At 35.2% G+C, this 13,409-nt stretch overlaps 1 protein-coding gene across 2 annotated transcripts in view; it reads right to left on the reverse strand.

Moving 5' to 3' along the window:
- Positions 1–1,440: 1,440 nt before the first annotated feature.
- The window catches only part of PRKAA2 (protein kinase AMP-activated catalytic subunit alpha 2), a 73,713-nt gene continuing 61,744 nt past the window's right edge, over positions 1,441–13,409 (reverse strand). For both annotated transcript variants that reach the window (XM_080800487.1, XM_080800488.1), the window contains 3 exons: positions 5,930–6,434; positions 4,189–4,315; positions 1,441–2,975 (listed from right to left, as the gene is read on the reverse strand). In XM_080800487.1, the coding sequence (XP_080656613.1) occupies positions 2,737–2,975; positions 4,189–4,315; positions 5,930–6,434 (871 nt within the window). In that variant the 3' untranslated portion in view covers positions 1,441–2,736. The remainder of the gene's footprint in view (positions 2,976–4,188; positions 4,316–5,929; positions 6,435–13,409) is intronic.

Genomic DNA, 13,409 nt, shown 5'->3' on the forward strand with positions numbered 1-13,409 from the left:
GTTTTTCAGCACAGCACCTCAAGGATATAGTGTGGGAAATGCTATTGTAGAACCATATGGAGTTCATTTCCATGATGTAGCTAACTCTTTAAAACCTAATAATAGAAGCTCTCCTCCAAAATCTTAACTTGAAGAAATTCTTCCCACCGCAGATCTAACAACCACATACCACACCCCTGATTACAAGATTGAAATGTGGGAATTTAGCAACTGATTCTTTCCATTTTCCTGCCCATTAGCAACAAAAGCCTCCTATGACATTGTTCCAGCCCCTATTATGCCGTACTGAGCCTCCTGAAATCTCCTCAATATAAAGCAATTTACTGTGCCTTCTAGATTCAGAGTAGCTGTGCTTTAAAAATGTAAGCATAAGAGAACTGAAACTGCAACCCTGGTTCTCCTAAAATTCAACAGATAACCATCAAAAATGTAGATATTCACAAATACTGGCAAGAAAGAGAAAATAGTATATAATATTTTTAATTCTCAATAATCATGATAATCACCAATATAAAGTATTTTTATATGAATAAGTTCTTAATATCTGATTTATTCGACTAACAAAGCTAAAATGCCACTGTATTCCTTGCTGTTTTTCCACTTTCAAAATTGTTAAGGATTTTGTCATTAGGGATAAGGAATCATCACAATTCCTATTTCTAAGATCAATCATAGTCAAGCAAATCGTATGAGGTGGACCTGTTCTTCCCAAAAGAGGTATTTACACATTTGAAGAGGTTAAAATTATGCCCTCTCTATAATTCACAGCAGGACGCGTATCCCTCTAAAAACAATCACAAAAAGTACCCTTTGATGCCACTAGATGGCAATCTTTCAAAGGTTTAAACTTAAAGAGTTTAATGCAAACCCACCCTTTTTCCCAAATTGGCGAGCAAAGATTCCTTTAGATATTATGAAGTCAGACTTAAAAGTTACTTAACACCATTTTTAAAAAGTTCTATAAACCAATATGATGTGACACACTGCAAACTCCTGACTCGAAACTACTTAAAGACAGACATGCTTATCTTCCAAAAACATAAGAGAAACTTGGCCAAAGATTTTCATTTGCTTCTTGGTAGAAAACATTATTTTTGGCAAACAGAAACCTGTTTTCAAGAGCTTAATCTTATCTAGGGTAAGTCAGGTGAATGAGAGTGTTAATTATAACACATTAAACAAATGAATAAATACAAATTAGATAAATTACACATAATTTAAAAATTAAATACTTTGACTAAAACAATATAAGCAATGAGCTATTATCTAATCTGCTGTATATAGGTTTCTTTTTAAACTTAAAAAAAAAAAAACCTGCACAAAGCAAAACAAAGAAACTGTTTGGTTTTTCCTTTAAAAGCACTGGTGTGTGAATACATATATGTATATATGTAAACAACACATACATTTATTCAAGAGAGTTTTTTTTTTTTTTTTTTTAATGTTTAAGGCTTCCCTAGCCTAACAGCCTCAACAGGTAAGGTCACAGCCTAATAAGCTTTGGAGGTACACAAAAGCCCTTAGGGCCAGAACAGTGTTTTCAAACTGGATGGCTAGCAACCAAGATACAGAACAAAGAAAGGGAACCAGAAAAGATTTAAAAGCTAAGTAAATCAGCCACTAAGGATCAGACAACAAAGAAACTGGTGGTGGGAAGATGGGGCTGGGGGCGGGGTGGAGGGGGTAAGGGGGTGGGGGGTGCGGGGGGTGGGGGGTGGGGGGGTGGCTGTGATAACAAACTTCAACTTTAGATGAAGTTTAAGCATTGTGGGATGCAGGGGTACATATGCACACACTCCCCACCACCACATACATTAAATCAAAGGTAAAAGTTCTATTTTAAGGGACTGTTGGTATTTTGCTTTGTTTCATTTAACTATTTTATCATGCTTGGTGAAATACAAAAATAAATAGAGGCAAAAAGAATTTGAGAAAGGTAGTTTCGAAGGCATGTTTTAAAATGATGTTAAGTTTAAAAAAAAGTTTTTTATGAAAAACCAAAAATTGTAATTTCAGATGTTCTAATACTGAGTAGAACACTGAAGACTCTTAAGTAAATATATTATCCAAGGAAATCTCGAATAAAATCTCTAGCTGGTTATAAGCTGTTTTTAAGGAACCTGGAAACCAGTTACCTGTTTCAGGACCACAACCCTTCTGTTAAACACTAGGCAGTATTTACAAAACCTAAAACTACTAGAAGAACTTGGCTTCTGAAATTCTAGGGGCCAGCCTTTAAGGTTTCAACATTTAAATACCATCTTACTAATGGCTGTGTTAATCTTTTTTTTAATCTTGTGCAAGAAGACTGGGTTCATAACACAGCTTAAAGCCTGCTGAACTTTAGGAAATAAACTGGATTTACCTACATTAAATAGTAAAGCAAAGAGGTATTGCCAAACCACCCTTTCAGGTGACTCACCAGTGAAGATGTATTAATCATCTGTAGTGAACTTACAATTTTAAAGTAACAATACTCTTCATCAATGTTCGCCAATTAAAGATACTGCCTCTATGAATTTATCATAGGCAAAACAGAAGTACAGATGTCTATAGGTAAATAAAATGTTGGACTTTTTTGTTTTCAATAATTTCAATGGCATTAGTGTCCCCTGGAAATACGACTCTCCATCAGTATTCCAGAGTGTATTATATCCATAAGTAAAATAATAATTTTAAGAATCTATCTGATTTTCACAGTGCTGTAACAGAAAGACAGAAACTAAAGAAACACCATCAACGGGCTAAAGTAGTGATAAGACTGGCACACATTTCAAAAAAATCCATGGTGTGACTGCCTAGACGGGGTGGAACTGAAGACAATGTGCTTCCAGTCAAAGAGCCAGTGAGAGAGCCAGAAAGTGAATGGCTCTCCGCAGTTACAGAATCAAAACTTGATCTTGGTCTATGTAAGCCAGCAGCAGAACAGGAACGCTGAGGTGTTGAAGAACCAGACCTCTGCTCCACCACCTCATCTGAAATAGATGAAAGAAGAGCAATTTATATGAAAGGTATATTTGCCCAAGCCCTTCCTATGAAGATGCTATATTCAGAAAACTGAGTAAACATATCTGAACAAGGGAAACTTCATGGATGGCATGTTTCAGAGTTTTAAGAGCAGGGGTAGCAATACCCCTTTCCTCTCACAATTATAACAGACATCACTCATCAACTACAACACTAACAGTCAAAATGTCACCCCTAAATCCTTCTCAGGATAGTATTTGGCATTAGCCTTGAAATTAAACTGATATTCCATTTGAAGAAAGAATATCCCTGAATGATTATTTTCTTGCAGCATATCAAAAAAAAACACATTAAAATAAAAGTTACCATTATACAGTGGTTCTGAACCTTCAGTACACAACGCCTGGGGATGGGGTGAGGAAATCTTGTTAAAAATAAAGATTTCCAGTTTCCCAGGACTCACCTCTAGAAATAAATTCTGATTTGGTAGATCTGGGGGTAGTTCCCAACAATCTGCATTTTACTATGAACTCTGGTTAATTCTGATGACAGGCAGTGATAGCTCAGAATAAAATTTAACTGTTCTGTTGAAAACAACTTCACTAACTCTGAACTCAGTTCTCCTCTGGTTGTGTCCTGCACCTGATCCCTGGTTTACTGTTTTTATCCCACTTGGGCCTCTGGACTGAACATCTGGTTCATGAGGTTTTGACTTCTGGCACCCACTAAACACTTAGACACAAACCACAACCACCTTCCTGACTCCTTCATCTCCTGAATGATTGGGACATCAAAATCCAACCTGAATACAAGGAGAGACTGATTTGGCCAACCAGGATGAGGAAAGTTGATGAACAGAGAAGTTTAGATATTATAATCCTAACAATAAGAAAATATGAATGAAGAAATATGACAAAGAACCGGACAGCATCACTCAATATTAGGTAAAAACTGCCTCCCTGTTATTCCTTACTTTAGCTCCACAACCAACACTGCAAGTGAGTTTTTTATGCCCAAGGCACATCTTTTGGAGAAGTGCTGGGTTAGAGATATTCCACGTCTTCAATCCTTTTCATTTCACTTGAATTTTTAGTTAACTCTAGATTACTTAAAAACTAGCATAGAAGACCTACCCACCAAGTCTTTGAGATGATTTTAACATCTTGTCAACTAGTGCCAAGTTTTATCTTCTCAGAGCTCATGCCTGCATAGCTTCCTTACCATCAATGCTTTTAAAGTCCAAAAGATAGCTTCGATTGTCAACCAGATAAAGTTGTAAGCTCATTTTCACATAATTGCCAGTCACTGGATTTTTTCTTCTTACACGAAGATGGTATGCGTTCACTACCTAAAGTGAGAAACATTTTTTTAAGGAAAAATGTTAAAAATAACAAGCTACAGTATCTCCCTTATTCTTATTGCAAAGAATATTGAAATAGCTGACAGGTGGGGTAGAGAAGGAATTCCTGGATCTTCATCTAACATTACATGACACTTTAGTATTTATTTAATCTCCACTAACAGGACTGTCTGTGCAGATCATCAGAAATTTAAAGGGAACTCAGAGATTATATAGAGTCTAGCCTTCATTCTAGCTATGCCTTTGCTCTAAAATGTCAACAATTCTGGTCACCCAGCCTCAACTTGAATACCTTTACCTATTAATATGGAGTAGGAGGAATAAAACAGAACTAACATGTTAATAGTTTGCATTAGGCAGTATAAACAGGTACTGTCACAAAATTTATGTATTCCAATAATTCTGTAAAGAAGTATCATCTGCCCTTTGAACAGAAGAAAACTGCAGCTCAGATAAAGATGATTTTCAAAACATCTATCAAAGGAGTTCCAGGGCGCCTGGGTGGCTCAGTCGTTAAGCGTCTGCCTTCAGCTCAGGTCATGATCCCAGAATCCTGGGATCAAGCCCCACATCGAGCTCCCCCGCTTATTAGCATGAAGCCTGCTTCTCCCTCTCCCACTCCCCCTTCTTGTGTTCCCTCTCTTGTTGTGTCTCTCACTGTCAAATAAATAAAATCTTTAAAAGAAAAATGAGTTCCAAATTTTTTTCAGTATGGAATTTTAAAGAAATTAATGTCTTTCTTTTAACTAAATTGCTTAAGAAAAAGCGTATCTATTTTTAAACGGTTTTAAGGAACTATTATCTTGTTTATTCATTTCTTGTACAACTAAAATGAAAATGATAGATGTTTCAAACATGTCAAATGAATATACACAAGGTATATTTGAATATTTTTATTCTGCCTTTAAAAATACATTCATAGTCCTCAAGAAAGGAAGAAGAGTAAAAGATATCTGAAATGAAAAAAAAAATGTTTTCCCTCCCACATATACTCAAACAGAATTGCAATGAATTTGAGCACTAATTTTAAAAAAAGAAAATTGGGAGCTAAGAGTAAGAAAAATACACCATAACCAAGGATTAAAAGCACTAGCCAAATAAAAGAGATTTTCTTAACCTAGAGAAAAGTATTTGTTGACTGAATAAATATGTCCTGATTGTATCACTTGTGTTGACCCCTAGCTGTTATAGCTAGTGGGAAAAATAAAAAAGTAAAAACACAGCATCTTCAAAGACACATGACTTTTTATTGCTATGATGCAGACAGAAATAGATGGACTATTTTCTCAGGTGATTTCAGGTTGATTACTTTCTGTTTCTTGGCCAAGAATGCTAGTCTCTAAAAATATTGTAGGTCCCCAGCATCAACAACTCTTCATGCTTTCAGAACTGTGTTTAGTTTGGAATGCACTTGGTATATTAATGGAAAAAATGGGGTTTATCATCCAGAAACACCAAGACCACTAAATTTGTATCTAAATCAAAAACAACTTTTTTAGAGACCTAAGTACTCAACTCAGTAGATCAGAGCAGCTTACTATACAAAAAAAAAAAAAAAAAGCAAATTTTTACAAATGATCTTAAGATATTACAATTTCCTACCTTCCATTCAAAATCCAGCTGCTTCATAGCTCGGTAGACTTCAGCCATGATGTCATACGGTTTGCTTTGACTTCTGATTCCAAGATGCCACTTGGCTTTTTTCACAGCTAAAGATTTGGGCTTAGTTGTATTCAGTGCATCCAATGGACATCTCGCTTTAGGACTGTCTGCTATAAGAGGTGGCATCCTTTCTGGATGAGGTTTCAGGCCTGGGGGAATATGCATGGTACTATCATCCATAAAAGAACCAGATGGGGGACTAGAGGCGAGGTAGAACTCACTGGCTTGGTTCATTATTCTCCGATTGTCAATGATAAGATGATAAGCCACTGCAAGCTGGTCTTGAGGGTCACCACTATATAAACTGTTCATTACTTCTGATTCTGTACACTCAAATTTTTCACACACTTCTTTCACAGCCTCATCATCAATGACGTTAGCATCATAGGAGGGGTCTTCAGGAAATAAGTAACTGGGCAAATCTTGTTTAAACCATTCATGCTCTCTAGGAAAAATACCACAATACACTATTGTAAGAACATGCTTTTGCAAGTCCCAAATAATTTAGACATGAGGCAATAAAATATAACAGAATCAGAAAGACCTGTTCTCTATATGATCCTGAGTAAGCTAATTAACCCCCTCCCTTGAATAACTATGATTATTCAGACTTGGGTATTTGGCTGACATTTCTGAAAATTTAGTAAAATGAGCCTGTCACTTCAAAGGAAACAACTAGCAGTATTTTTTGCCAATGATAAAGTTCAACCTTTCAAGCAAAATTTTAGAATTTTATATAATTTGTATCTGCCTCCATGAGTTTGACAGCTTCCTACGACTTTAAGACTTTTCTAATAACTTTATAATGGTAACAATGAACATGGTTTCTAATACTTTATAATGAACATGTCACCATTTGGAAAATCTTTTTAACTCAATAACCCGGTATTTTCAGAATGACCAAGGTATTTTCAGAATGACCAAGGTAAAATATCTACAACCCAGTATTTTCAGAATGACCAAGGTAAAATGTCCACAAAACACACACACAAAAAAAGACCAGTGAATTTTAATGTAATAAAGTACAAATATACACTGAGATGTTTTCTCACTTGATACTGTAACTAACAAGTTAAGCTTTGGCTTAAGATCAAAGAAGAATATCCACAACTATCTGAAAGACTGTTAAAATATTCCTCCTTTTCCAACCACTTATTTGAGTGGTATCAGATTTTCTTTATAGACTGCAACCAATACAGCATATTGCAACAGACTGAATGAAGAAGTAGACCTAAGAACCTAGCTGGTGTCTCTTAGTAAGCCCAACACATAAGAGACTCTGAAAATGTAAAATAATTCTACTTTTATTACCTTTTTTAAAACTTTTCATAAAAGATGTGTTATTTAGATTAACATGTAGTAGCTTTACTGTTATTTTTAAGCGAATTAAGTTTTTTTTTTGTTTCTCAGTTTCAATTTCTTATATGATAAATACTGATATAACCTGCATTAAACAACACAACTCTTTGGAAGCCTCAATTTTAAGACTATAAAGGAGTACTAAAACCAAAAAGTATGACAATCAGTCTCCTAAATCTTATTTTCTCACACTTCTGGGCTTTTCCACATCCAAGAACATCCCACCTCTTTTCATCTGACTAACTATGTACTATTCCTTCAAGACTATACAAGCATTGCTACATGATAGAACTGGCCACCCTCTAAACTAAATTCAGATCAATCTATATTTTGCTTCAATGCTTTCTATTGACTGATTGTTTCATTTATGAATTTTAACTAAGAGTATAGTATAGCAAAAAGACATCCCTCCTCTCAGATTATATTCTAGCAGAATACAGATAAAACAAGTATTCACAAAAATAAATACATAGTTTCAAATATACAAATATGAAAATCCTGTGATAAAGATTATAAGAGGAAAACACAGGGTAAAATAAAAATATATAAATCAGAATGGGAGCCATGTAATTAGGGAAGCTATGGAGTAATATTTAAGCAGATATCAGAATGATTAGAAGTCAGCTGGGAGCAAAGAGCTGGGAAACAGGTATTCCCAGCACAAAAAACAATGCAGGTGAAGACTGAGACAAAGAGTTGTGCCATGTTGAACAGGACTGAGGCCACTATCATGAAAACAGGAGTTATAGGTTGGAGAGGCAAAAGCTATCAAATATTTCTGACAGCTATAGGCTAGAAGAAAGATTCTGGGACTAGAACCTATGCTTGATGAAAATCACTGAAAGATTTTACAGAGACAGGGGTGACATAATCTAATTTGCATTCTGTAAAGATAGTCTTGCTTGTGATACAGAAACTGAAAAGACAAAAATGATGATGTTGATGATGCTGATGAAATAGTCCAAGTAAGAAATGATGGTGTGCCAGCCCTTGAGGATGAATCTTCTACAGCTTCTAGTAGATCTTTCTTTTGTAACACTCACAGTTTCTTATAGGTGTTGATTTTTTTCTTAATCTTACTCACCAAACTCAGAGCTCCTTGAAACAGGAACCATGCCTTATATAGTTGTATTCAACTACCCAAAACAATGTAAATATTCAATAAATGCATAATAAATAAGTGACAAATACATAAAATATGAAAACCAAAATTAATCCATTAATGTGTTTATTTCCTATATCATACTAAGCACCAAAGGCTTGGTAATAAAGATGTGATATATTAATTTCTCCCATAGAAACAGGAGACATTATATATCTAACATTTTAAAAATAGTGACAAATAGGGAAGATGAGCATTTCCAAATGAACTCCAAAAACTCACTCTTCCATGAAATCATTCAGAGTACTAGCAAAAATCATCAAAATCAACTTTTCTAAAACCATGGAAATTTACCAAAAGCCTGCAACAATCTGAGAAGTGTTTACTCAAGAAAATAGCTGATTTCAGTAAAAACAGTGAGATCTGAAACATTTTAAGTTGCCCTATACCCATCTTCCTTTTCCCACTTCTATGGTAGCCTTGAAAACCAGCAGTCTCACAATCATGGTAGCCCAGAGCACCTAACAACCTGATAACGGCCTAACAACCACTAAGGGGAAGATAGGTTTAGAATTAGAGCAGAATAGGTTTAGAATTCTCCCAAAGTCCTCGTCTCAGAAAACTGTAATTATTTGACATGTCTGGAAGTTACCTGGAAATCTCCATTTTGCAGGCCTTGTCTTTTTCTGACCTGATACAGAGTTCCCTCACTGCAAACAGCCTTCTCCCCAGGACATTTGTCAAAAACAACCAATGTCGGGCACCTGGGTGGCTCAGTGGGTTAAGCCTCTGCCTTCGGCTCAGGTCATAATCTCAGGGTCCTGGGATCGAGCCCTGCATCGGGCTCTCTGCTCCGCAGGAAGGCTTCCCCCTCTCTCTCTCTGCCTGCCTCTGCCTACTTGTGATCTCTGTCTGTCAAAGAAATAAATAAAATCTTTTTTTAAAAAAACAAAAAAATAAACAAAAACCAACCAATGGTAACTGTGACATCCCAACTGACTGAAGAGGCAGTAAGATTTGGGGCAAACAAGAACCTAACCATAAACCTTAGAATGAAAAGTTCAGGAATAAGAATTCTACTGAGGTCTTTGAAATACTCTGATATATTCCTGGGACTCAAGCAGGCCATGCATATATTATGCAGGGCTGTGTGCTTACCCAAGAAAGACCCTCATTTCTAATCAGTGACTGACTTTGAGGCTCTCTGCTAATGTGGAATAAAGACTAAATCAGAGTTATAAGCTTCTCTTTGGAGCAATGAAGACATACTCCAACATGTACACACAATCACTTAGCAAAGGCTGAGACTTATTAGATCAAAGCATTTAAGGAAATCTCTAACAGTAAGATGACCATAAAGCTAACTAATCAGAGATTTCAGTGGCCAACCATGACAAAAAGTACAAAATCTGGGGAATTAATTCAGTAAAATCACTAACAAAAGGAACAGCAACAAGAATTACAAACTAAAGGCATACATCCAAAAGAAATGGAAACATGTGACCATAAAAAACTTGTACATGAATGTGCATAGCAACATTATTCTTAAGAGCCCCAAAGCAGAAACAACTCAAGTTTCCATCAACTGATGGACAGATAAACAAAATGTAGTGTTTCTGTACAATGGAGTATTTTTAAAGAACAAAGGAATGAAATACTATACATGCTATACCATGAATGAACCCTGAAAACATTATGCTGTGTGAAAGTAACCAGACTCCAAAGGCTACATGCTACAGGATTCCATTCATATGAAGTTTCCAGGACAGGCAAACCCATAAAGGCAGAAAGTAGATTACTGGCTTCCAAGAGATAAAAGGAGGGGGAAATGGGTAATGACTGCTAATGGGTACAAAGTTTCTTTAAGGGAATTAGAAAATGGTGATGACTATACAACTTTGTAAATATACTAAGAACCACTGAATTATACAATTTGAAGGGACAAATGTACAGTATGTGAATTATATCAATGATATAAATGTTTAAAAAATGATAAATAGGGAAACAATCTAAATTTTTATTTCTAATTCATTCATTTACACAAAGGACCATAATTCTTTACCATAAGAAAACTGCCAATTAAAAAGTCATACTCAGCTTTTGTTTTCAGGAGTCAGTTTCTGAATTAACTCTATCAAGATAAGCAGTAACCAGAATGTTTATGAGAGTTGGCCTGAGACAATATCAGTTCATTTCCCCATCAGAAATTAAGTCTTTCTATCACTATTACCTGATACTCTATTTTGGTACTTAAGACAAAATGACTTAAATGAGTTATGGAAACACATGAAAATGAGAACACAACAATCCAACATCTTTGAGATGCAGCAAAAGCAGTTCAAAGAGGGCAATATATAGCAATACACCCCTACCTCAAGAAATAAGAAAAAGCTCAAATAAACAACCTAAACTTGCACATAAAGGAATTTAAAAAAGAAGAACAAAGTCCAAGGTGAGTTGAAGAAAATAATAAAGATCAAAGCAGAAATAAATGACATAAAAATTAAAAAACAATAGAAAAAAAATCAGTAAGAGGCACCTAGCTTGCCCAATAAGAAGAGCATGTGACTCAGTCATGGGGTGTTGAAATCAAGCCTCACATGGGATGTAGAGATTACTTAAATAAATAAACAAATAAATTTAAATAAAAAATAAAAGATCATTAAAATTGAGAGCACCACTTTTATTCAATATGGTCCTGGAAGCCCTAACTACAGTAATCAGACAAGTAAAAGAAATAGAAGGCATCCCTACTGGTAAAGAAGTTGTTAAACTGTGACAGTCTAATATCTATCCAGTATGGGTGCCTTCGCAGATGATATGACATTCTACATAAAAAATCCTAAAGACTCCACCAAAAAACTACTAGAATAAATTCAGTGAAACTGCAGGATACCTAGAAATCAGTAGCATTTCTATATGCTAATAACAAAGTACTAGAAAGAGAAATTAAGAACATAATTCCATTTACAACTGCACCAGAAATACTAAAATATAACCAAGGAGGTTAAAGACTATACTTATGGATTGGCAGAATTAGTATTGTTAAAATGTCTACAGTACCCAAACCTATCTGCAGATTTCCAGCAATACCTATCAAAATACCAAAAGCATTTTTCACAGAACTAGAACAAACAATCCTAAAATTTGTATGGAACTATAAAAGACCTCAAATAGTCAAAGCAATTTTGAGAAAGAAAAATAAAGCTGGAAGTATCACAATCCCAGATTTCAAGATACACTATAAAGCTACAATAATTAAAACAATGGTATTGGCACAAAAAAGACACATAAAAAGAACAGAATAGAGAGCCCAGAAATAAACCTATGCTTATATGGTCAATTAATCTAAGACAAAGGAGGCAAGAACATGCAATGAAGAAAAGACAACCTCTTCAATAAATGGTGTTGGGAAAACTGGAGAGCTACATGTAAAAGAATGAATTGGGACCACTTTCTAACATCATATGCAAAAAATAAACTCACAATGATTAAAGACTTAAATGTGGGATCTGAAACCATAAAATTCCTAAGAAAAACACAGACAATAATATCTCTGACACCAGCCATAACACTTTTCTAAATATGTCTCCTAAGGCAAGAGGAAGAAAAGCAAAAATAAACTATCAGGACTACATCAAATAAAAAGCTTTTGCACAGTGAAGGAAACCATCAACAAAGCAAAAAGACATCCTACTAAATGGGAGAATATACTTGCAAATTATATATGCAGTAAGGAGTTAAGTCCAAAATACATAAAGAATACAACTCAACACCAAAACAAAACAAAGCAAAATTAAAAAATCCAATCGATTAAAAACAAGCAGAGGACCTAAACAGACATTTTTCCAAAGAAGACATGCAGATAACCAATAGACACATGAAAATATGCTCAACTCCTGTAATCAGGGACATGCAAATCAAAACCACAATGAGATATCACATTACACAATTAACATTGCCAAGGACTAAAATAAAAAAGACAAGAAAAAATAAGTGTTGACAAGGATGCAGAGAAAAAGGAATTCCACACTGCTAGTGGGAATGTAAATTGGTATAGTCACTGTGAAAAATAGTATAGAAGTTCCTCGAAAAATTTAAAATAGAAATACCATATGACCCAATAATTCCACTACTGGGTATTTACCCAGAGAAAACAAAAGCACTAATTCAAAAAAATATAAGCACTCATATGTTTATCGCAGCATTACTTAAAATAGCTAAGATATGGAAGCAACATAAGTGTCTATCAACAGACAAATGGTAAGGAACATGTAGTGTACATATACAATGGAGTACTGTGCAGCCTTAAGAAAAGATGAGATTGGGGTGCCTGGGTGGCTCCGTGGGTTAAAGCCTCTGCCTTCGGCTGGGATTGAACCCCACATCGGGCTCTCTGCTCGGCAGGGAGCCTGTTTCCTCCTCTCTCTCTCTCTCTCTCTCTCTGCCTGCCTCTCTGCCTACTTGTGATATCCGTCAAATAAATAAATAAATAAATAATCTTAAAAAAAAAAAAAAGAAAGAAAAGATGAGATTGTGCTATTTGCAACAAAATGAATGGACTTAGAGGGTACTGTGCTAAGTAAAATAAATCTGAGAAAATAAATACCATATGATTTCACTTATAGGTGGAATCTTAAAAAAAGATATGAAAAAACAAATAAACAAAAAGCAGCATCAGACCTATCAATAGAGAACAAATGGCTGCCAGAAGGGGGGCTTGGGGGGAATAGGCAAAATGGGTGAAGGGGAGAGAGAGATGCAGGCTTCCACTTATAGAATGAGTAACTCACAGGAAGCATATCTAATTTTCTTTCTAAGGAAAAGCCAATTAAGTGACTGAGGCACCTAGCTAGTTTGGTCAGTAGAACATGTGACACTTGAACTCAGGTTTGTGAGTTCAAGCCCCATGTTGGGTGTAGAACTTATTTTTTAAAAAAAAGAAAGAAAGAAAAGAAA

This window comes from Martes martes (genome assembly GCF_963455335.1).
Source record: "Martes martes genome assembly, chromosome: 4".
Taxonomy (NCBI): Eukaryota; Metazoa; Chordata; class Mammalia; order Carnivora; family Mustelidae; genus Martes; species Martes martes.